This window comes from Epinephelus lanceolatus, chromosome 10, assembly GCF_041903045.1.
Source record: "Epinephelus lanceolatus isolate andai-2023 chromosome 10, ASM4190304v1, whole genome shotgun sequence".
In the NCBI taxonomy this organism is placed as follows: Eukaryota; Metazoa; Chordata; class Actinopteri; order Perciformes; family Serranidae; genus Epinephelus; species Epinephelus lanceolatus.
The window spans coordinates 3,236,313-3,262,200 of record NC_135743.1 but is presented as its reverse complement, the minus strand read 5'-3'; the positions used below and the strand labels follow the sequence as shown (position 1 = coordinate 3,262,200).

General features: G+C 40.1%; 2 protein-coding genes across 5 annotated transcripts in view; one reads left to right on the top strand and one right to left on the bottom strand.

Moving 5' to 3' along the window:
• LOC117266434 (collagen alpha-6(VI) chain-like) overlaps positions 1-13,450 on the top strand; it is a 99,321-nt gene extending 85,871 nt beyond the window's left edge. For 2 of the 3 annotated variants that reach the window (XM_078171294.1, XM_033641635.2), the window contains 4 exons: positions 399-553; positions 7,742-7,912; positions 8,553-8,600; positions 9,563-13,450. In XM_078171294.1, coding sequence (XP_078027420.1) covers positions 399-553; positions 7,742-7,912; positions 8,553-8,600; positions 9,563-9,738 — 550 coding nt within the window. In that variant the 3' untranslated portion in view covers positions 9,739-13,450. The remainder of the gene's footprint in view (positions 1-398; positions 554-7,741; positions 7,913-8,552; positions 8,601-9,562) is intronic. The other variant, XM_078171293.1, reaches the window with a different exon arrangement.
• A 1,262-nt stretch (positions 13,451-14,712) lies between these two features.
• The window catches only part of pik3r4 (phosphoinositide-3-kinase, regulatory subunit 4), a 40,088-nt gene continuing 28,912 nt past the window's right edge, over positions 14,713-25,888 (bottom strand). For both annotated transcript variants that reach the window (XM_033640709.2, XM_033640710.2), the window contains 8 exons: positions 25,520-25,685; positions 24,183-24,347; positions 23,892-24,103; positions 22,434-22,565; positions 22,068-22,168; positions 19,539-19,627; positions 17,045-17,165; positions 14,713-16,890 (listed from right to left, as the gene is read on the bottom strand). In XM_033640709.2, the coding sequence (XP_033496600.2) occupies positions 16,720-16,890; positions 17,045-17,165; positions 19,539-19,627; positions 22,068-22,168; positions 22,434-22,565; positions 23,892-24,103; positions 24,183-24,347; positions 25,520-25,685 (1,157 nt within the window). In that variant the 3' untranslated portion in view covers positions 14,713-16,719. The remainder of the gene's footprint in view (positions 16,891-17,044; positions 17,166-19,538; positions 19,628-22,067; positions 22,169-22,433; positions 22,566-23,891; positions 24,104-24,182; positions 24,348-25,519; positions 25,686-25,888) is intronic.

The window sequence follows — 25,888 nt, the reverse complement described above, 5'->3', positions numbered from 1 at the left end:
AATAAAAAGAAATAAAATTGCTGTTAAGCAAAAATACTTTAAAAAATGAACTGGTTCCAGCCTTTAAATGTGATTTTTTTTTCTTGTTTTCATATGTCATCCATATCTTTGGATTTCTTCGTTGAACACACACAAAAAAAATCTAAACATCGCCTTCTCTGAGAAACTGTGAGGTTTATTGCATTTTCTGACACTTTATGTGCAGAGGGATGATGGAAGTAACTGTTGGCTGCACCTGTAGACCTCTGTGGGAGGAGGAAACTAATAAAATATTCAGCATTAACAGCTTCTGTTGTGACAGAGGGAAGATTTAGATACTGCAGGCTCCTCTGAGGACAGCTCAGGACTGTAAAGCTAACACATATGACAGGAAGTAATGGTAGCTGCTGTGTGTCCAGTCAGGGGACGGCAGTGGTGGAAGAGGAGGAGTTCAGGGAGGAGGAGGAGGAGAGGTTTCAGGAGCACACGAGGCCAAAGACTGAGACCGGCCAGCTGGACACCATCAACACCCTGACCAGAGGAGACGGCCAGACATTTGTCTCACTGTCTCACGGTAGCCCACACCACGGTCCAAACACACACACACACACAATCAGAGCATATAAGTAACACATACTGATCTCCATGCTGGTTTAAACCACCACGTGCTGTGTGATTTATGACCTGAAAATATGAAATTAATCAACACAATGAGGCACATTAACTAAAAACTGCAGATGTGATGTAGAATTAGTTTAAGATTTGTTTAAGATTTGTGGTACAAAAAGGCCTCTATTCTATGACTTCCACAGTTTTTCAAAATACTACACTATGACATTTTTCAGTTTTGTGGACATACTATACTATGAAGTTAATACTTTTTTGACATGATATACCATGACATTTTTTGCAGCTTTTTCGACTTACTACACTGACATTTTTCGACATACTATGACATTGTGTTGTTTTTTTTCTATGACGTTTTTTTCAGTTTGTTTGACATACTATGACGTTATTTTGCAGTTTTTTTGACTTGCTATACTATGACATTTTTTGCAGCTTTTTCAACTTACTATAGTATGACGTTTTTTCAGTTTTTCCGACATACTATAATGACGTTTTTTCAGTTTTTTCGACTGACTATACTATGACTTTTTTTTTTTTTTTTTCAGTTTTTTTGATATACTATACCGTGACATTTTTCGACTTACTATACTATGACGTTGGTTTTTTTTTCGACTGACTATACTATGACTTTTTTTTTTTTTTTTTCAGTTTTTTGATATACTATACCGTGACATTTTTCGACTTACTATACTATGACGTTTTTTGGACTTACTATACTATGACGTTTTTTGGACTTACTATACTATGACATATTTTTCAGCTTTTTCGACTTACTATACTGACATTTTTCGACATACTATACTATGACGTTTTTTGCAGCTTTTTCGACTTACTACACTGACATTTTTCGACATACTATACTATGACATTTTATTTCAGTATTTTGAACATGACATTAATTTCAGTCTTTTCGACATAATATACTATGACATTTTTCGACATGCTATACTATGACGTTTTTTCGACTTACTATACTATGACATATTTTTCAGCTTTTTTGACTTACTATACTGACATTTTAGAAAAATATAATACTATGACGTTTTTTCAGGTTTTTTTGGCATACTATACTATGCGTATTTTTTTTTCCGACACTTTTTTTCAGTTTTTTTAATATACTATACTGTGACATTTTTCAACTTACTATACTCCGACGTTTTTTGACATACTACATTATGATGTTTTTTTTCCGACATTTTCCGACATGCTATACTATGACGTTTTCTTCAGTTTTTTTGACTTACTCCACTAAGACATTTTTGTCATGTTATACTATGACGTTTTATTTCAGTCTTTTCAACATGACATTAATTTCAGTCTTTACGACATAATATACTATGACATTTTTCGACATGCTATACTATGACAGGGGTTTTTTTTTTAAGTTTTTTCGACGTACTATACTATGACTTTTTTTTGTTTTTCGACATACTATGACATTTTTCTCATTTTTTTCAACTTACTATACTATGACTTTTTTTTTGCAGCTTTTTCGACTTACTACACTGACATTTTTCAACATAATATACTATTAAGATTTTCGACATACTATATTATGACGACTTGCCCTGCTCTGACGGCTTTTGTAGTTTTTTGGACATGCTATACTATGACATTTTTCAACATACTATACTATGACATGTTTTTAGTTTTTTTCGACATACTATACTATGACGTATTTTTCAGTTTTTTGGACATACTATACTATGACGTTTTTGTTTTGTTTTGTTTTTCAGTTTTTTTGACATACTATGCTATGACTTTTTTTTTTTTTCCGTTTTTTCGACGTACCATACTATGACGTTTTTTTCCATTTTCCTTGACTCATTATACTATGACATTTTTTCCAGTTTTTTTTATATACTATGCCGTGACGTTTTTGGACATACTATATCATGATGTTTTTTTTAAGTTTTTTTCTAATTGCCCTGCTCTGACTGCTTTTTTTGTAGTTTTTTTCGACATGCTATACTATGAATTTTTTTCTTTTTTTTGGACATGCTATACTATGAATTTTTTTCTTTTTTTTGGACATGCTATACTATGAATTTTTTTCTTTTTTTTGGACATGCTATACTATGACGTTTTTCGACATACTATACTGACTTTTTTCCCCCGTTTTTTTGACATGCTATACTATGACGTTTTATTGCTGTATTTTCAACATGACATTAATTTCAGTCTTTTCGACATAACAGACTTTGACATTTTTCGACATGCTATACTATGACGGGGTTTTTTTTTTTACATACTATACTGTGAAGTTTTTGGACATGATATACTGTAACATTTTTCGAATGTCGACATTTTTTTTTTCCATTTTTCTCCACATACTCTACTTTAGGAAAAATGTCATAGTAAAGTAACAATGAAATGAGGCAGGGGGAGAAACAGATGTATTGGTAAAAAAAAAAGTTTATTTACACAATGAAGAAAGGCAAATGAAGTTAGCATTAACTAAACATTACTTTCTTTCAAATTTAAAGAAAGTGAACTAAATAAACAGGTTAACTACTCATTCAAATGAAATATTTCAACATAACACTGTCAACACTGTCCTTCCAGACGCGAGTAGAGATTCCTCATTACGGTACACCATAAGTCAGGTATTGTCAAACTATGACCAACACACAGCACTGAAGCTGCCAAAGTTGCCCACTGGTCCCAACTGTTATGCTCTCCAGGCCTTTTAACCAACACGTCCTGAGCAGAATAGATGCCAATGTAGTCAACCTCTCTTCACAGCAAGGAGGGCAAGGGCAGAACCTGTGGCGAGGCTCTACGGAGAAACACAGGGGACAACACAAAGAAGAACACACCTACCCTTATGACATTTTTTAACATGCTATTCTATGACGTTTTTCAGTAATTTCTAAATATAATATTCTGTGACATTTTTTTTATTGGACATATTATACTATGATTTTTTTTTTTTTTCAGTTTTTTTCAACATACTGTACTATGACATTTTTCGACACACTATACTATGATTTTTTTTTTTTTTTTCAGCTTTTTGACATGCTATGCTAAGACATTTTTTGACATACTATGCCATGTTTTTTTTTTTGTTTGTTTTTGGACATATTATACTATGATTTTTTTCCCCCGTTTTTTCAACATACTGTACTATGACATTTTTCGAAACACTATACTATCATTTTTTATTTTTTTCAGTTTTTTTGACACGCTATGCTAAGACATTTTTTGACATACTATGCCATGTGTTTTTTTGTTTTTTACATATTATACTATGATTTCTTTTTTTTTTTTTTTTTTTCAGTTTTTTTCAACATACTGTAGTATGACATTTTTCGACACACTATACTATGATTTATTTTTTTTTTTCAGCTTTTTGACATGCTATGGTAAGACATTTTTTGACATACTATGCCATGTTTTTTTTTGTTTTTGGACATATACTATGATTTTTTTTTTCCCCAGTTTTTTCAACATACTGTACTATGACATTTTTCGACACACTATACTATCATTTTTTATTTTTTTCAGTTTTTTTGACACGCTATGCTAAGACATTTTTTGACATACTATGCCATGTGTTTTTTTGTTTTTTACATATTATACTATGATTTTTTTTTTTTTCTTTTTTTCAGTTTTTTTGACATACTATACTATGACATTTTTCGACACACTATACCATGATTTTTTAATTTTTTTTGGACATATTATACTATGATTTTTTTTTTTTTTTTTTTTTTCAGTTTTTTCAACATACTGTACTATGACATTTTTCGACACACTATGTTTTTTTTTCCAGTTTTTTTTTTTCCCAGTTTTTTTGACATGCTATGCTAAGACATTTTTCAACATACTATACCATGATTTTTTTTTTTTTTTTGGGACATATACTATGATTTATTTTATTTATTTTTTCATTTTTTTCAACATACTGTACTATGACATTTTTCGACACACTATACTATGATTTTTTTTTTTTTTTTTCCCAGTTTTTTTGGACATGCTATGCTAAGACATTTTTTGACATACTGTGCCATGGTTTTTTGTTTTTTTTTTGGACATATTATACTATGATTTTTTTTTCCAGTTTTTTCAACATACTGTACTATGACATTTTTTGACACACTATACTATGTTTTTTTTTGTTTGTTTTTTCCAGTTTTTTTGACATGCTATGCTAAGACATTTTTTGACATACTATGCCATGTTTTTGTTTTGTTTTTTTACATATTATACTATGATTTTTTTTATTTTTTTTTTTTCAGTTTTTTCAACATACTGTATTATGACATTTTTCGACACACTATACTATGATTTTTTATTTTTTTTTCAGTTTTTTTGACATGCTATGCTAAGACATTTTTCGACACACTATACCATGATTTTTTAATTTTTTTTTGGACATATTATACTATGATTTTTTTTTTTTCCAGTTTTTTCAACATACTGTACTATGACATTTTTCGACACACTATACTATCATTTTTTATTTTATTTTTTTTTTTTCAGTTTTTTTGACATGCTATGCTAAGACATTTTTCGACACACTATACTATGATTTTTTTTATTTTTTTTTTCAGTTTTTTTGACATGCTATGCTAAGACATTTTTCAACACACTATACCATGATTTTTTAATTTGTTTTTGGACATATTATACTATGATTTTTTTTCCCCAGTTTTTTTCAACATACTGTACTATGACATTTTTCAACACACTATACTATGATTTTTTTTTTTTTTTTTTCAGTTTTTTTTTTACATGCTATGCTAAGACATTTTTCAACACACTATACCATGATTTTTTTTTATTATTTGGACATATACTATGATTTATTTATTTTTTTTCAGTTTTTTCAACATACTTTACTATCAGTCCTTCCAGAAAAATGGAAATGGAGTTTTTTTGTGATTGTTGCGGGCAAAAATCCTTGATTATGCGATGGAATGTGCGGGATATTTATGCAATTTCATGCGATGAAATTGCGGGAACTTGTAAAAATTGCGGGAACTTGCAAAAATTGCGGGAACTTGCAAAAACTGCGGTTTGATGAAAAAGAGGAAAAAAGTGATTCCCCCAACACCCTGTTCTCACTAGGCTACTACCTAAATGTAGTCATTTCTAATTACTTCCTATGATAAGCAAGCATACTACATCACAGAAAGTGCAGGGAATATTTAAGTTCTCATCTTGTTTTATTTCAGACCTTAATAAACACATAGCTCAAACTTACAAAACATTGCTGAGTCAAACAAGTTCTGTAGCTAGAATATGCTACAACTTATGTAAAAATAAATAAATAAAATATATATATTATGTCATGAAGGCTATGGAGAGAGATCCAGTTTTGCGCACCCGCTGGTTAAGCGCTTTTTGAAAGGAGTCAGGCGACAGAGACCTGTCACACGCTCTTTGGCACCGCAGTGCAACTCTGAGGCCGAATCCCACATTCATGCCTAAAATCATAACCAGTTCTTTTAGATCGAGAGTTATTTCACTGGAAGGTTTCTTCCCTCCTCCCCACAGGAGGAGAAGAAACATCACACTGACTCTGCCTAGTGCGCGCTCTGTCTCATCACGTGACGCGCACAGCAAGCCTCAGAGAGACACAACAGTTGTTGTTTGTTTACAGAGAGCATTCACAAGGAAAACCCCTCTTGCAACGAAAATGCGAGATTATGAAATCATGCAAGCCCCGCATATTTTGCACATTTTACGCGGAAATCGGCGATTTATGCGGCGAAAGTACGGCATCTTTGAAAAAATGCGGTCCCCGCATGAATATGCAGACTTTGGCTGATTATGCATTGAATTATGCGATCGCATAATCGCGTTTTTCTGGAGGGACTGTACTATGACATTTTTCGACATACAATACTATGATTTTTTTTTTTTTTTCATTTTTTTCAGCATACTATACTATGATGATTTTTTTTTTTTCAGTTTTTTCAACATACTATACTATGACATTTTTCGACATACTATTTCTATGATTTTCTTTTCAGTTTTTACAACATTTTTAACAGTTTTTTCCACATGCTATATTATGAGGTTTTTCACATTTTTTTTCTTTTTTTTTTGACAAAGTATACTATGACCATTTTTGCATTTTCTTTAACTAACAGACTACACGATAACTTCTTAAGCTTTTTTTAAGACACTATGCAATGACTTTTTTTTGGCATTTTTATGGTTCGTATAAAATGACTTTTTTCTTTTTTGGCATTTCAATAACATACTATACTAGGATATTTTGGGCATTTTTATGACTTACAATACTTTTATGACACATTTCAATTTTTAAGTGCATACTTCACTTTTGTTTTAATGGCATACATTATTAGGAAACTTGTTAAGGAATACTGCACTATGACACAGACTTTCCATCATGAGTCTGACGGTCTAGTATATAGTCTAGTATAACATTGTTATAGAATAATGTTGTATACAAATATAAATATAAAAGGCCACGTATAAACACTCCCCACCCACTTAATTAATAAACATGTATTGAGATATTTTGCAGTAAAAGGGAAGAAAATCCTGGAGCTTATGGATCAGCCTGGTGACTGGTTACCAGAGACCTGAGACTAGAGGCCTTGAAGTCTTCAGCCCTGTTAGTGCCCCCTAGAGGCTGGAGTCTTCATTACTCGCCACAATATCCAAACTTGCAGTACAGCCACAAACGTTAAGTTTTCTGTCAGTAGCAGGTCAATAAATGAAATGAATGAAAACTGTCTCAAACCTGCAGTTTTTAGTTGTTACTGATATGTTCTCTGAATGCATGCTGTATGTTTCTGTCTTTATCTCATCTCTTTTATTTATCAGCTGTGTTGTATTAAATCTTTTCTTTACACTTTCCTTGTTATATCGAACTGTAATCGGACTAAATCCGTTTGGTGTTTGTTTGTCTGGAATGATTCATATGTCGACATGTATTCCTCATCAGACTGCATGTGTTCTTCGGAGCAGCAGGTCTTAACATGTATGTTTTACAGACTAGAGTCAGTTCATTTTAATATTAAATATCAAAGTTAAGATCATATTAAAGCATAGTGCGCTCGCAGTGGACGAGTGCAGGTTTTCTGATGGTTACAGAGCTGCTGCTCCAGAGGACTGTTGTTCGTGTTTGTAGTAAATGTGTGTGTTCTGCTTTCAGCCCAGTGTCAGCTGGATGCTGATATTGGTATCCAGTGTGCGCAGTATGTCCAACAGTGGTTCTTTGACAAAGACATCGGTGCATGCTCTCCCTTCTGGTATGGCGGTTGCGGCGGTAACGCCAACCGCTTTAAAACGGAAAATGAATGTTTCCGGACATGTGGCGCCCGCAGTAAGTCCTGACTGTTTCTGTGGACTGCCTCACGTGAACGCTTCTTATATGAATGTTTTAACTAACTGACACTTTGATTCTACGTCAGGCTGAATGTTCGATATTAACAGTGTCTCGTCTTTTTCATCTCGTCTTATAACTTTAATATTTTGTCTGTACTGCTCGCTGTCTCTGTCTTCATCACAATATGACTTTACATGGTGGAAGATAAATGAAGATTGAAACAGATTCTATAACAACATTTTTTCACTTTAAGTTTTTAATGTTAATACAACCACAGGTATTTACTGGGAAATTACAGGGTAATTAATTACTACAGTGAGCACAGTAACTCTACTCGTCAAGTTTTGTCTCTCTCCATTAGTTACAGACATTTCAGTGTAAATCCTCAAATGTTTTTTAAACACATCCATGTTGGGTTTTTCATGATGAAGTCTCTGCTCACGTTCACATTCACATTATTAGTAACTAGCTCACTTCCTGCTTTAATTTAATTCACGCTGGTGTGAGCTCGGTCAGTGACGATGTAAAGGAAGCATGGACAGCAGAATAAAGACTCAGTGATGCTGCAGTGTGTGATGACGTGTTGTTGGTTAAATACCTGGAGCTCCATGCTGACTGACTGTGTCGTCTCTCACAGATCCAAACATCCTGCCCACACCGGAGCTCGCCAGCTTCGCCTCCAAAGGTAAAGACTGTTTTGTGTTAATGGACCGCGCTGGTGTTTGAGCTCATTAACTACAAAGAATGTGTTTGTGTCCTGATGAGCATTTTCAGTTGTGATTTAATTGTTTACCAGTTTCCTGGAAGAAGGAACTCCAGTGAAAATCAACATGCAGATCACAAAATTTAGTCTCTTTACGGTTAGGTGCCTGAAAGTAAAATTTAAAGGGACAGTTTAGATTTTTTTAAAGTGGGGTTGTATCAAGTATCCACAGTGAGTGTATTAGATACAGTGGATTTCAGTCAGCGTTCCCCCAGTTTGGAGAAGCAGGCTGGAGTTCGACATAAAGCAGAGCAATGTCCTGCTGTGGACGGTGTCAGCAACAAATTGTATTTTAGCCAACTAAAAAAAAAATTTCAGTTTAATTGTACACTATATTTAGAATATTTTCACTGCTTAATCTTAGGGTGATTTCTCACCTGCCCTGTTTGGTTCAGTTCATTCAAACTCCAGTTCGTTTGCCCCCTCAGTGCGGTCCGTTTGGGCAGGTGTGAACACAGCAATCACACTCAGGTGTGCACCAAAACAACCGGACTGAGACCTTCTTGAAGAGGTGGTCTCAGTCCGGTTACAAAGGAACTCTGGTTCCTGCTCCCATCCACATCAGTACTCCTTCCTGCTTCTCCAAATTGGGGCCATGCCAACAGACATCCGCATCAAACAGTCCGAACTATCCCTTTAAGTCCCTGGCAGCTGATTTTCTTGGAGAATAACTGAAACCAAAGGCTGCCTGAAGGACAGACAATAATCCCAAACCTGATGAATGATTCAGAAAATGCTCAGCAGGAATGAAATCAAACAAAATGAGTCGTCAGTTTGATGAAACAGACATGACGCTCAGTGTGGTGCTTTAAACTCAGAGGACGTTGTCACAGAGAAATGCTGAGTGATGCTGACTGTACCTCTCTCCTCCGCTCTTCATACAGACAGCTGTTTCCTGAGCCAGGACCAGGGCAGCTGCCAGAACTACACCATGATGTGGTTCTTTGACACCGAGCAGAGGGAGTGTTCTCGCTTCTGGTACGGCGGCTGCGGCGGAAACGAAAACCGCTTCCAGACACAGGAGGAGTGTGAGAACCTCTGTCTGACGAAGAGTCGGTGAGGACGTCGGCTCCACATCAGTTGGACAGAAAACACAAAATCACCGCTGCACACCAAATGTGTGTCAGCGAAACCTTCAGAGAACATGACAACATGCATCTTCAAGGAAAAACACCACAGAAACTTAGTGTGCATTATTTTAAAGCCGTTCCTCACAGCTGCGGTGGGTCTGGGACGTTAAACTGCTAACTAGTTTCTGCTAAAACGCCTTCAGGGAAAGTTTCAACTGTTCCAGAGCTCTGCAGCTTTTAGTCATTTTTCCTTCAACATGCATGTTTTAATCCCTCAAAGCTCTTTTTTTAAAACCTTCAACATCTTGCAATAAAAAACTCTTGAACTGCTGGACACTGTTCAAATGTCTTTACAGGTTACTTTTGTTTTCTTCACATCAGGTGCTAGTTCTATGAAGCAGGTGGAGGCTGATGAATATAAGTGTGTTGAGACTCAGAATGAATGTTTGAAGGAATCACAGAAATGACAAACATTAAAGGGACAGATCAGATCTTTTGCAAGTGGGGCTGTCTGAGGACTTATCCATAGACAGTATATTACACACAGGAGCTGTCAGCACGCCCCCAGTTTGAAGAAGCAGGCCTGAGTCCAACATGGAGGCTCTGCACTCTACTGATGAGGAGGGGTCAGCAACAAAACATATTTTAACCACTTTAAAAAAATCAGTATCAGTTCAAGTGTGCACTATATTTAGAGTATTTTCATGGCTTTACTTAAATGTCACACACTGATTCCCAACAGGAAAATGAGGCTGTAACATCGCTCTCTTCAAAGCCAGACTCCACTGAGAAAAACACTGATTTAAGCTCACTGAACACAGGAGCTGCTCGTTGACTGCTGCCTGGTTCAGCAAAGTCACACAATAACACAAACAAACTAACCGATCGAGGCAGCAGTCGACCAGCAGCTCCTGTGTTCAGCGAGCCTAAATTACTGTTTTTTTAAATGGAGTCTGGCCTTGACGAGAGCATAGATGGGGAACTGAAGCCTTTAACAGCTTCCCTGTCAGAACAGACTTTCTGACAGCGAGGTAAAGCTGATAAAATACTCTCAGTACAGCGTTCTCTTTAAGTGACACTGATTTTTGTAGCTGGCGAAGTTTTGTTGCTGACCCTGTCCACAGCAGTGTGTTGCTGATCTCTCATGTTAGACTCCAGCCTTCTTCTCCAAACTGACTGTTGATACGTGCCTGATACAACCCTGCTTCAAAAATCCAAACTGTCCCTTTAAAGGTAAACTATGCAGGATTGTCAGTTAGTGTTTGTGAACACGCTCGCCATCCAAAGTGAAAATAAAAGCCAACCACAGATTCACTCTTGTTTTGCGTCCCTGTATTTCCGTTTTTCAGCGCTGTGTCTCTGCGTGCTGCTTACGGTCTTGAACCTCGCAAGGTTTTATAAAGCCCCGCCCTCACCTCAGGGCTGCAGGGGTACACGCCCATAAACAGGCAGAGGGCGGAGCCTCTGCAGATAAACACCTGCACACAGAGAGAGGGTCAGAAGTGATGACTGAGAGGTTACGTGTTTGCAAAGGAAATCCTGCGTAGTATATCTTTACAGTGTGTTTATGTAAATGAGCTCCACAACACGCCTTTTTACATCACGGATTGTAAACGACTGACCCACATGCAGCTGCTCAAAGACGAACAGGAAGTGTAACTGCAGGTGAACACAGTCAATTTAAAGGCACTCAGTACAAACGTATTATCATAGAGTCTTAGGATTTCAATTTTTCATAAAGTTAGTGACGTTAATTTTAAAGTTTTTATAATAGAAGATATGAAAGTGTTATTTCATGATGATCAGCTCCAGTTTTTACGACCAACTTTGTAACTCAGCCACTTTGCAATGACACAGTTTCCAGACACGAGGCAAAGTATCTGAGTCTTGCTTGCAGGGTTTTGGTCATCAGTTATGAAGCTGAGATCTGAGGCGGCGCTGACTGGGGCTCACTGTAGATTCAATCTGGCAAAATCAAAAGACTTGACTCATGACTTCAGACCTTTGACTCAATATTCTCTTCCAACCAGACAAATAATGACTTGTTTAGGACTTGAAACACAAAGTGCAGGACTCGGGACCAAAGCTGCTCGTTTACTCTGTCAGAACTTCTACATCTTCCCACGTTTTACTGTCTATAAACTGACTCAGCCGTTAAAGAGCCTGTGATGCATCATGTTTCAGACAGTAGAACAGAAACTCCCAGAATTCCCCCCAAAAAACAGAGAGAACAAGCTGCTGAATAAAACTGTGTCAGCTGACGGACCAAACTTTGAAACTAAGGGCTCTAGTTTACCGGCGCAGCGCAGGTGGCGCAGGGTGGCGAACCCCGCGCAGAACTAACCCGAGGCGCGCTCAGTTTGGTAGTTTGGCAGACCGAGGTGCGCTGAGATGGGTGTGGTGGCGCAGCAGGGGGAGGTGTCCACAGATCCAGCTTGGTACAGTGACAGTTTCGTGCCAAAAGGCTTCGCCGAAGGTGCGCTAAAAGCTCGCCATCTGAAACCAGGTCTACTGTCAGCGTAGGGGGAGCGCAGCCGGTGTAAGTCAAAGTTTGGCTGACCGGCGGACAGTGCGCACACGTCACCAAAACCTCACAGGCAGGTTTCCAGAATATCAGGCACATTAACGATGCAATAAATAGCCACAAAACCACTATTTAATGCAACTATCTGCAATCAGCACATAAATGTATCTCTATATCGACTGTCCCGTCACATCTGATGTCAGATCAAAGGGGATTGGCACCGTTTGGCACGTTTGGCACGCGTAATGGAAACCCAACCTGATTTGATTAACACAGCTGCAAACTAATGAGTTCACATCCCTCTCAGCCAACCACAAACAGCCACAGCATCAGATAGGGAGTATATATTCAACATCTGTCATCGTAGAAAAGTCAAAAGAAAAGAAACAGAGTGAGACTGCGAGAGAGAAAGAGAGAGCGCGCGCACGAGAGAAATGCATCATTGATTTACAACTGTGGTGACCTCCTCCCAGGCTACCTTTGCATCATCAGCCCGTGGAGGTCTGCTCGCAGTTCCGTATATTCGGACACTGTGAGCTTGGACCTCCCGGAGCAAAACATCAGTTTCCTCCTGGGAGAAGTTTGGCCGTCTGACGCTGCTGCTCTCTTCTGCCATGGCGAATTGAGTAAACTCTCATTACGCCTTTGCGCGGCGCATTTAAGGGGGAGGAGAGGGGCTCATTTGATTGGTGTGCTGTGTGTAAAACCCACTCCACGCCTTCTCTCCTCCCTCTTTCCGACTTGCGCCGGTAGGAGGGACGGAGGTGGGAAAGAGGAGTAGCTGCGCCAGCGCGCACGGTGTGCCAAACTTGCAAAATCCGCCTGGCCACACCCAGTTGGCGAAGTGCAGGTGCGCTGCGCCCCCGCCTCGCCCGGTCTGCGAAACTAGAGCCCTAAGAGTCAGAGTTTCTCTTTAAAAGGATCAAACTGAGGTCGAGCTGCTGCCGCTACACAGACCTGATCATTGTTCAGTTATTCACAGAGATAAACACGTCGTGCCTTAAGTGGCTGCAGAGCGACTCAAGTCCCAGTTTGAGCCTTAAAAGGTCTGAAAACGTGTCGAGGTTTCAGTCTCTGTCATCGTCTGTCTGGACCTGAGATCACTGTCTGTGGTTTATCAAACCGACCAATGGTGCTTCCTGTAAAAAACAAACAATAAAGAATTTAAGAAAACCTGACGCACAGTTTGTTTATTTGATTGTTGAAACCAGATGATGTTTAAACTACAGAGAACTTTTATCTTGGCGGGGGAGGTGAACAACCTGCTGATTAGCTGATGGTCAGATGTTGTTAAAACAGACTCTGGCATTTCTCAGCATATTTTAGGAGGAGCTCTAGGCCTCCAGTTGTTGCTGTTGCTCCAGCGGTCAGTTTTTGTTCTCACACTGCAGTTTACAGTGACTGATATTCAACTATCACTCAGAATATGTAAACAGCTCATTCTGTTCAGATACTCTCAATCAGGCCTTTTTCTGATTAAGACATGGGCTATGGTGTTATTCTGGTTTTAATATCAGTATTTGGACATGTAAACAGTGTGTGCAGATTATGTGTCTCAGCTGGGGGTTTTAACAGTTGCGTCACACGGCTGTGTGTCTGTTTAGTCAGGTCTGCATGTTGTGATGCAGACGTGCACAAACCATCTCGCCAACAGTTTCAGGTCGAGGTGCCCAAAAGAAAAGCCCATATTTCTTACGTCTCTTAACTTCATGTAACTTTTAAACTTTCTGAAAGACTTGAATATAAACAGGTTTTTGAATATGCACAAATTAGCAACACCGACATTTTCAAGAAGGTGGTTGAAGGAAGGAAAGAGGGAAGTTGCGTTCACAGGGACAAACAAGTCTGCCAGCGATGGAAAACAAGCTGGGGACTCAGAAGTTGTTTTGGGTTCATGTACCAGCTCTGAATGAAGTCTGTTTTACAGTGATAAAATTAGGTTTATTTAAATGGAGTCTGGTGAATTTGGTGATTGAGATTTCAGGGCTGTTTCTGCTTAAATAAAAAGGAACTTACTCTTTAATATAAAGCTCTATCTCTGTAGGATCCTGTCTATAATGCTGTCAGACACAGAATAACAATCTGAGAATCTATCAGTGGATGTACAATAACAGGCGGTGCGAACACGCCCTCAATGTCACATTTCAGTCCGTTTCCTGGCTGCCTGCTGCAGCGCTCTCTCTCTACACTACTCATTGGTTACTCAGACAGAAACACGAGAAAATAGGCTTCAGGTTAACAAAATAAAGATGCCTTACAAAAAGAGAAGTACCACAGTTTGAGTCACTCTTAAAATAATTATGAGCATAAAGCTGAAACACTGAACAGCCTCCGAATGTTAAATTATTACTAGTAATTACAATTATTTCTATGAACCCAGTAACTTTATTACAAACCTCGAATCGATCATTTCACTGGATGAAACAAAATCATGAGGAGATTTTTTTTTTGCTGCTGAGTTTATTGAAGTGAACGGACAAACACTGAAATGCAGGTCACATGGTTCATCTGCAGTTTGTAACATTTCTGCAGCAACAAAATGCATCTTTGATATTTTACACAAGTTTCAAATCAAACTTTATATTACTCAGATTTTAAAATAACGTATGTACAAAGTCTACAGCGCAGACCGAAGAGGACACAGAGAGATGAAGAACAGGTGCATGTGGTTGTGTTAATGTTATTGTTGAGGCTGCTGATAAACTGTTTTTAGGGGCGTGAAAAGATTCTCATGGAAACGACATCCATCACGTCTAAAAGCTAAAATCGATAGATTTTGTGTGAACCACTGTGAATAATTTCAGGTGAAATGTAAAGAGCAGGTTCAGGACCAGTTTGACCTCCTCCTGTCAGAGGACTGGAGCAGACGCTGAGTCTGCAGAGAGCAGCAGGTGTCCCAGAGAACGTGTGGTTAGTAGTTTTCTAATTTAGTAATTCATGTTTTTATGTAACTATATTTCACTATGATTTATATCATTTGACTTCAATATGCAGATTTTATTCCCTGTATGAGAAATGTGTGCCCTGAAAAGACTCAGGCTCTGTCTACATGTAGACAGGTATTTCTGAAAACTGATATAAAAAAACAATCCATTCATATGACCTTCACTTTACAAAACATCTCCATCCACACTAAAACGCAAAAACAGCTCCAAACGCTTGTCGAGTCAGTCAGTGGTGATGGAGCCCATGACAACGTTCCAAACATGTTGTTTCTGGAGGACTTTAAACGGCAGATGCTGAGCTGTACCGAACAACACTGAGCCCAGCAGACACCTCCGCTCGTCTGCACAGTGGCGCAGCAACATCAAGTCTCAGTGTAAAGCAGCTGAATTCTCATGATGTCACAAGATCATGTGAGAATCCATTTAATCAAGGTTCAAGTTTGTGTCTGAACCAGCAGTGACGTCCTGTGAGGAGCGACTGGCAGCTACAGCTGAGGTTTAGCTGTGTGACGGCAGAGTCGCAGCGTTGATGCTGCAGCAGCTTCAGTAAATCAGAACAGGAGAGCGTTTCTTTAATGAAGGAAGAGCAGAGAACGACACTGAGGCCTCTCCATCAAACAGATGTTGACACTGACTGTCTCTGTGACGTCATATCCTCCATGATCTGATCTGACTGAAGTTAGCGTGTGACAGACGGTGACAAAAAGATGGTTCATCTAATCCACTTCTCAGATGGTTCTGTGTAACGAACCGTCCGGCGTCTCGGCTTCATTAGAACCAACAGTGCTAACGAACAAGCAAGTTGGTCGCCACTGTTGTTGTTTCTGGAGCGTGCTAATGACACAAAGCAAAGATGGGTATGTGCAAATTGAGGAGATGATGTCATCATTTCCCAAACACTTGTACACTGAGAATAACCGGGGTGTATTTTCTGATGTGAGCGTTTGCCTCCGGTGTGTTTTGGCCTTCAGTGACTTAATATTTCATTTAAGCCTGAAAGGAAAATGTCAGTTTTCAAAAATACCTGTGTGCATGCAGACAGGGTCTAAATCTGACGCCATCTGTCCTCGTCTCTTTCACACAGTCGCTGTGGACGACTTTCATTTACTGAAGTTGTGATTCTGATTCAAACTGAGATGACTTCATGTGTTGGTCGTTAAACTCTGTGTGAGCGTTGACGTCTTTTAACAGAAGTCAAAATAAGCGTACTGAGGGCACAGATTAATAATGTTCTCTGACAGCTGCCGCCTCGCTGTGTAGATATGACGGGGAGGAACAGGAAGCCACGCGTGACTGTTACGCATCATCAGAAGCAGCCAATGGGAGGAGGTGTTCATCAACTACAGGGGAAATGCTGAAGATAAGTTCATTCATTTAAACTGTAACGAGTGAATGGATGATGTCACTTCCTGTCTCAATCCATCACAGATCAGAGTCCACATGAGGTACACACATGTTCTGTGTGTGTGTGTGTGTACTGTTCGTGAGTCGGTGGCGTGACCTCACTTCCAGACTTTGACGATGCCGTCTCTGGACGAGGTGACGATGAAGCCCTGCGTCGTCTGGAAGGTGGCGATGTCAGTGATGATGTCATGGTGTCCCACAGGGAGGGATTCTGGGCCGCGGCGAGGCGAGTCCTCCACCACGCCGCTCTTCTGTTTACTGTGGATCTCCTGCAGCGGACACATTAAAGGGTTAATGACCTCACAGTCACAGAGGCATGATGGGAAATCCTGTTTATAGAATTTTCTGTATTTAGTGCTTGATATCCTCAGACTGTTAGTTATCATATACCTGTCTGGTGTGCGTGTGTGTGTGTGTGCCCACCTGTACGACTTCAGTCCCCTCAATGATCTTCCTGCTGTAGAGGACAGAGGGACAGTGCAGCGAGTCGTTGGCTCCTCCCGCCACGATGTACGACCTCTCGGGATACGCCAGGTCCCAGAACCTGAACACAGCGACCAAACATCAGTGTCTGAATTTAAGATACAAGTTTATTTATCTGATTGTTTTCAGTTTGTTGATGTTATGTTGTTATGTTGTTGTTATCGATGAAGCCAGAAGAAAGTAATCAATTAACTAAACTCCATAACTGCCTTAAAGACATAAAAACTTGGATGAGCACCAATTTCCTGATGTTAAATTCAGACAAAACTGAAGTTATTGTTCTTGGCCCCAAACAACTCAGAGACTCTTTATCTGATGACATAGTTTCTCTAGATGGCATTGCTCTGGCCTCTAGCACTACCGTAAGAAACCTCGGAGTAATATTTGATCAAGATTTGTCTTTTAATTCTCATTTAAAACAAACCTCACGGACTGCATTTTTTCATCTGCGTAATATTGCGAAAATTAGGCCTATCCTGACCCGAAAAAGATGCAGAAAAATTGGTCCACGCTTTTGTTACCTCTAGGCTGGATTACTGTAACTCTCTATTATCAGGTAGCTCTAGTAAGTCCTTAAAAACTCTCCAGCTAATTCAGAATGCAGCAGCACGTGTACTAACAGGAACTAAGAAACGAGATCATATTTCTCCTGTTTTAGCTTCTCTGCACTGGCTCCCTGTAAAATCCAGAATTGAATTTAAAATCCTACTGTTAACTTATAAAGCTCTAAATGGTCAAGCTCCGTCATATCTTAGTGAGCTCATAGTGCCTTATTATCCCACCAGAACACTGCGCTCTGAGAACGCAGGGTTACTCGTGGTCCCTAAAGTCTCCAAAAGTAGATCAGGAGCCAGAGCCTTCAGCTATCAGGCTCCTCTCCTGTGGAATCATCTTCCTGTTACGGTCCGGGAGGCAGACACCGTCTCCACATTTAAGACTAGACTTAAGACTTTCCTCTTTGATAAAGCTTATAGTTAGGACTGGCTCAGGCTTGCCCTGTACCAGCCCCTAGTTAGGCTGACTTAGGCCTAGTCTGCCGGAGGACCCCCCTATAATACACCGGGCACCTTCTCACCTCCTGAGGTTTCTACCGTTTTTTTCCCCGTTAAAGGGTTTTTTTTGGGGGAGTTTTTCCTGATCAGCTGTGAGGGTCATAAGGACAGAGGGATGTTGTATGCTGTAAAGCCCTGTGAGGCAAATTGTGACTTGTGATATTGGGCTTTATAAATAAAATTGATTGATTGATTGATTGAAGTTCTAGTGTTCACTGAGTCATAATAAACTCAGTCAGGTGATCACAGTCAGATGTTTTGTAATAATTCATGTTTCAGCCTCCAGCCTTCTGATTCACTCTCATCTGGATTCATTCACCGTCTGAAGGAGAATTCCTCTGAATTTCTCTGAGCAGCAGATGTTGAGCTGCTGCAGGAAGTCCGTCCTCTCTGATTGACGCGTGTCAGTCTGTGTGTCAGTGAGCGTCAGGGTGCTGAACTCTCTGCGTCTCTTTGTTGTTGTTGTTTTAGACGATTTAAATCACAGCAGCTGTTTTCGGGAGCAGCTGTGTGTTTGTGTCATCTGTCACACGCAGATCACAGATGCTGCTGAACCTCAAAGAATCTCTTCACGTCATTTCAAACTAATTTAGCGTCTGTTTACTTGTTTTTACATCGTGTGCAACACTCAGGTTCATGAACCAGGAGGACTGTGGCGCTGGTTCCTGTTTGACATGCTCCTACTGGACCGAAGAGCATCTCTTAAATTCTAAAATAAAAGACTGAATCATTTAGCAGGTTTAATCACCATCAGTTGTCTGGAAAAAAATAAAACCAAAAATCACTAAAAAACAGTTGAGACAAGTTTCCATGCAAACGTAGCGCAAAGTTTTGAATTAATTTCCAGAAAATTGACAAAAGAAAATGTGATAAACATGATGGGAAATGACCTTTCTGTTTCATGTTTAGTGACATGTATTAATGTGACCTCATCGCTCTGCACACATCTGATGTTTTCAGCTCTTCATGCTTCATCATCATTTATTCACTCCAGTTTCTGCTTTTAATCACAAAGCTCCTCCACACCTCACACAGGAAACTGTTTGACATCAAATATATATTGTGACTTTTGAATTTCCTGGGTTTGCACTCAGGTGTTTAAATGAAAACGTACATAAGCAGGTGGCTGCGGGGAGCAGGATCCGTTAACACGTGAACACACTGTAAAAAATAAAGCCGTCTGATGTTCGCAAAAACTACAAATCTAAAGGAGATTTTTCTGACTGTTAAATTTTTCCAGTTGAGAAAAGTTTTACTGATATTTGTGTTAAAGTTTTTATATTTCATTGATAATTTAGCCCCTTCAGACTTTATACAGTGTGAACTGTGGTTGTGTGTTAGACGGAGGTTGTGTGGAGGGTTTGTGTTGTTGTGGTTCAGACCTGATCCTCATGTCAGATCCAGCTGTCAGCAGCAGCGGGTTCCCATCAGCAGGACTGCAGTAGATCCCGTGAACACTGTGAGGAGACGGCTGCAACACACCACACACACACACACACACACACAAACATTAGTGTGAACACAACACTGACTCAGCAGAGTTGTGTCTGAGCCACCTGATGAATGTCATCCTCTCTTTTATCTCTGTTTTTGTTCTCCACCAGCTGCTCAGGGAAACATCTGTCTCTTCAGCTGCTCAATGCTCAGCTATAACCCTGTTTACACTCAGTATCAACGTGTGTCTTGGCTGATGCAATCAAAATTGGACAGCACTGAATACAAGTGTAGACGACCACCAAAACACATTATGACCCCATCACTCAAACCACTTGCTGAGCAGTCTGGGACGTTTGACCACATATCTTTTATAGTGTAAACACTATTGTGTCCTAATGCAAGGAGCAAGAAACAAGGAGACGTGTTGAACTCTGCTAACATGACTAGCAAACATGCTAACAAGCAGCTAGTGAGACTGTGGATGTAATAACTGTGCACAGGGCCCGTTCACCTTCCACTGGAGGTGACGTAGGCAGCAATGAAATCTAAACAATGGTCATGTTTTGAACACACTGCCGACAGACACTAAATGAAGGAGCTACTCACAGTTGTACAGAACTAAAATAAAAATGGGGACGGTGCTAAATGGACATGATTTTTCACCCAAATGCACAGACTTATTTGTTGGGATGTCCATAAACCAATCACAGTGTTCGACATCATCTAAAGTGGACTGCAGTAGAGCCACGCCCCCTTTTTAACAAGCATGGATGACCATGAGGCAAAGAGGAAGCGCAAGGCACATTTCAGTCAGTTTATTATATTGTTAAAGTTCATCATTTGTGTTTAAACTGTTTAAATTACTTACACATGTCAAAATATTATGTGAAAGATTTAAAGCATTCAATCAGGATTGTTTTCAAAAATATCTATTGAAAATCAATCAGTAAATCTTGTTTAAATAGTGAACCACTGTTCTGATTATATTTTCTAATTAAACAATCAGCTTATAATGCATTGTATTGATTATGTCCACAGAATCTCAGGAGGTTTTCAACATACTGCTTTCTGGAGATACTTCAGAAATTAAGGACATTTTGAGGCGTGATACAATACAGACGATATACACGTGTTAAAGCAGCACTTTATTTATTAATATGAGTTAAACATTCATTAAAAATAAATAATCTCATGTTTTTCTTTGAAAAAAGGTCTGTTTAGACCATTTATTGTCACTTGTACTGTTAGATGGTTTTTACGGCTCTAAAGCCTAGTTTATGCTCGACGCAGTTGCGACTGTGCGATGTTCGCGCGCCACAAATGCCATAATCACGCACCTTGCGACAGCTGCGCGCTGGCACATCACGAGGTCGCACACCTCCAGGATTTTAAAACTTTTCGCAAGCTGTGCTAGTGTCGCTCAGTTCAAACTGGATGACTTTGAGGGCTTCACAAGCTGGCTGTGTTCCCCAGTCAGATATCTCGCTACATGTAATGTGCGGACAGACCATCTTCTGTTGCAACGCTTTTGTCTGGTCAAAAGCTATAAACATAACAATTCCTCCTCTTCTGCAATCTGCCATCATCACTGTTTACATTGTTTTCCACTTGCTTCTACTTCTGCTGTTTTTTGCCTGCTTCTACTACTTCCTATAGTGTTTTTTCTCTACTGCCCCCCCGTCTTTGCGGCGAATACTGCAACAGAGAATGCGCCAAGTATAAATGCCTTCGTGCTCTGTTGAGGTGCGCGCGCAATCCACGAATGGAGCCAGGCGAAGGTGTTACTGGAGCTTTATTCTGATGGTGACACGACAAAAGTCATGAATGAATCAGAACGATAAAGATGAGCTGAAACTCAGTATAAAGCTCTGCAAAGATTCAGCTAATTATTCTCCACCAGAGACACACAACATAACATCATTTATACATTATTATAAAAAATATCGATTGCAACAGCTTTGTGCTAAACAATAATCGATCAGTGAAATGTGATCTGATCAAAGGCTTATGTCTGAACCAAATAATGTGAAATGTCGACCTTCAAACAGAAGAGAGAGAACAAACCTTTGTAACCAACTCCCTCTGAAACACATCCATCTCTTTTACTGCTGACATGTTGGACGTGTTCACACTGACGGGGAACGTCCTCGTAAAACACTTTAATTTATGTTCATGTGATTATAAACATGAAAGCCCTCTGTTCAGAAGTTAAAGTTCAGCTGATTTGTACCCGTAGGTAGATCTGATCTGCAGCAGACCAGGCGTCCATCTTTACACAGACGGACAAGATCAAAGTACTCGAGGCTCCAATAATCATTAAAACAATAAATAAATAAATAAACAGTGATTCTAAAGCATTTGTACAGTGTTGCTACTCTGTAACCCACAACTGTCAGAGGGAGAGATGCATTGTGGGTAATGTAGGTGCTAGGTTTTGACAAGGAAGACACACACACACACACACACACACACACCTGCATCTCAGAGAGCGGAGGTGCGGAGCTCGCCCACAAGGTGAATTTACGATCTCCGGTCTCCATGTCCCACATAGACACTTCATTATTCCCCTGGACAGCTGCAGACAGACAGAGAGAGAGACAGACCTATAAATCAGATGAAGAGACATCACTTTGATCTGGACTGTCTGTTATTTTCACACCTGAACAATCAAACACAAATTCCTCACTCTTCATCATCAGCTGGACATCGAATTGCTCAGTGAGGTTAAATGAATCTTTCTCTACATGTTCACTGTGCTGAAGGTCGCTCAGTCTGAACTGTTTGACATTTAGCATACTACATTCACAGACAGAAAGAAGTTTCATTCTTCGTCCTCTCACCGGCGATGACAGATGATTGGTAGAGCGGATGCATCAGCAGGCGTCTGATTCGTGCTCGGGCAGGATGGGAGTGGTTTGAGATGGGGAGCTGGAACCGCATATCCCAGCAGGCCATGGTGCCGCTGCTCGTGCCTGCGGAGGAAACACAAAGTTTGGAGGTTCAGGAGCTGAAATGGACAAAACGTTGTACGTTTGAGATGCAGGTCTCAGAATTCTGTGATTTTTCAGGTGTTTCGTGATGTTCAGTGACCAAGAGGATCATTTTTCCTTCAGTTTACCAGAAGTTTCTTCTGAAAATAACCAGCAACAAAATCCCAGATATTTTAATTTGTCAAATAAAACTGCCCATGTTTTAATTTCCCGTCCTTTTCTCTGCTGTGACCACATTAACAGGTGCAGTGTGGAGGATTTAGGGGAACATATCTGCAGAAATCGAATATTATATGATAAATACGTTTGTTTGTTTCACTGGTTTAAATCACCTGGTCGGCTGGTTTTGAAGAGGACGAGACGTCTGTTGATGGTTCAGCTCCCACTAACAACTCCTGAATGTTTGGATTTTAAGTTATCAGAGAATAAAGGTGAGCAAACATTAGCAGGTGTAGGGCTAGTAGGCTATCTGAGCAATGAGTTGGTGGCCGCGCTGACCCCAGAATTAAAGGCATTTTCACCACTCGCTCTCTGCTTGTACAGACCAGCTCCTGTAGCAGCTCTTTTTCTCTACTCCTATAGCAGCTCGACTCCTCTCCTCACCATGGATGTGTAAAGAGAACTCTGTTGCTGTTGCTGTGTCTCGTGTGTGACAATGAATAGATGAGGAGAGACTTGTTGAGGTCGAGAAATATTTCTACCTAAACAACCCACAATCCCATCGTTACAAAGACAATGGCCAAAAAGATACTTCCTGGTGAGTCACAGCTCTGGAGATCAGCTCTTCAGGTGAGAGATCAAGTTTAATCAGGGGCCACACATGATTTTAAGCTAATGCAGAGGTGGAGGAAGTTCAGATCTGTCAGCAAAAGTAGTAATAACTTTGTGTGGTCGTCTGTTGACAAGCTGCAGCACGATGCGTCCGGTGTGTGCTAGGGGCGGCACTTCACACACATCACATGACGTGCTGCGCCACGGCAGCACAGGTATGTTTTCAGCTTAGCCATCATAACTCGATGACTGACCCTACCTGTACTATGCCACCCCTGAGGCCTTACCGGCATCTGTTAAATGTTTTATAACAGATTTGTGTTATTTACTGAATTTTGCTTGTGCCCTTGCACCACCACCACCTGGATCTTTGAGATGTGGTTTGACTGTTACTAACCCTACCTAAACCTGATTATAACCTGGAGCTCAACATCAAGTCTTCAAACAGTCCTCTAAAGTGGTGACAAACAGCCAAAATGTCCTCACTACGATGGTTTAAAACACAGAGATAGCAATATTAGACATAGAGACACACACCTAGGCAGAGCCAGCACTGGTGCATGTCGACTGTAAAGGAGGTGATGAGTCCAAGGCGGAGGTCGTGGCGGAGCGTCCAGGCATTGGAGTTGGAGCGAAGGTCCCAGCCAACCAGCGAGCCGTTGACAGTTGCGTATGCCAGCACCGACTGAGCGCCAGAGTTAAAATGGTGGATGTCGACCGCACAGCCGTCCTCCTGCAGGTCCAGAGACCTGAGAGAAAGGACACATGAGACGGATGAGACACGTCCTCCATCAGTGCAGATGTGACCTGTGGATGTGTTTGTGGTACCTGGTCTGGAAGGGCTGAACTTTGGGGGATTTTGGTGGTTTGTTTGCTTCAACCGCCAGCAGCTGGATGGATCCGTTGTCTGAAGCCACCGCCAAGTAATGTGACCCCTGACAGAAGGTCAGCGTCTTCACGTGGCCGCCGATACGAGAATACGTCAATACAGACCTGCAGGAGCACACAGCAGTGCTGGTAACATCCAGGAAAGTGACACACTGAAATGTTTTCACGGCTTTCAGTCTGAGTCTGGAGGAAACTCTGATACGAGGTCGTTTGAGACTAAATGTCAAATTAATTACTCTGAATTTATCCACACACACACACACACACACGAATAAACTCAGACACACACATGAATAAACTCAGACACACACACGTGAAAATCAATCTGTTGTAGCTCTGAGTTGCAGAGACGGCGGCTCGCACTTATGTGAACTCACTGGACTGAGACAGATCTGGATCGATGAGGTTCATCTGAAACATACAGCTGCAGCTCAGAGATGGTTCATCTACAGATTCATATTTTATAATCAGAGTTTGAGCTTTTGTTAGGGGAACAAACTGGGGCTGAAGTTAATTTCTATAAACAGATATCTGAATATGAATGCGTCATCAGTGGCAAGACTTTGGTTTCTGTTTGTAGTCCAACAGTTTTGACCAATCACGTCTGAGCAGCTTTGGTTGCATCAGGTTGAGTAATACAGGGGAAAGCATTGGCTTAAACGCATTAAACAGATAAATTAATAAAAACGTGCAGATAACTGTTTATATAGAGATTAACTGTCTCTCAACTCCTTTCTGGCATCTGAAGTTGCTAATTGGACTGTAAACAATGAACAGTGCACTGAAAAGGAAGCCCAGATATCACATTTAACCCCTGGGATCGATAAAGTATTTTTGATTCGGATTCTTGTTATCCGTTCTATTATTTGTTGGGTGCACCAGAATCAAGAAATATCAGGTGCTGTCTTCTGGAGAAGTGAGCAGTCAGAGCTGAGATCAGGCAGTTTTAAATCATATCATGTTCTAGGATGTTATATTATATTCTATATCTAAATGTAAGACACACATCAGTTACCAGTAGATCAGCAACAGACCTGGAAGGATTTCTGATACAATAATAAACCCAATAAATAATAAATTATTGCAAAGAAAAGCAGGAAGAGAAAGCAGGTGTTAAATTATTAGCACAACCCTTCTGTCAACTCAAACATGTGATGACGGTGTTTGTGTGAAACGTTGCATTAAATCACTGTCAGTACTCGGGTGCGACTTGTGACTTGTCGTCAGTGTTTCAGTGACGTGGTCTTTGTCTCCTGTCGGTGGTTTTAAAGTCTCACCTGGTGGTCGTGGTTTTTCCCTCCATCTTCTGACTGTCCCAGACTTTGACGGTGCCGTCGTTGGACGCCGTGGCGAAGATGGAATGCTCGTCTGAGACTCTGATGCGGTTCACAGCTGCTTTGTGTTCATGAAGATGAGCGACCAGCAGCCCTTTAGGATGCCACCCTGACACACACACATTCACAGCTCTGTGAGTCTTAATGAGACAAAACTGGTTTCTTTGGACAGTTCCTGTGTGAAAACTGCTTCAAACGCTGTAAATTAAAACTGTGAAACAAAAAAACAAAAAACTCTGATTTCCAAATTTCTTGTCTGTTAAAATGAATCAGTCCTCGTAGGTTTTCAGGGTTTGTTTAAACAGTATTTGG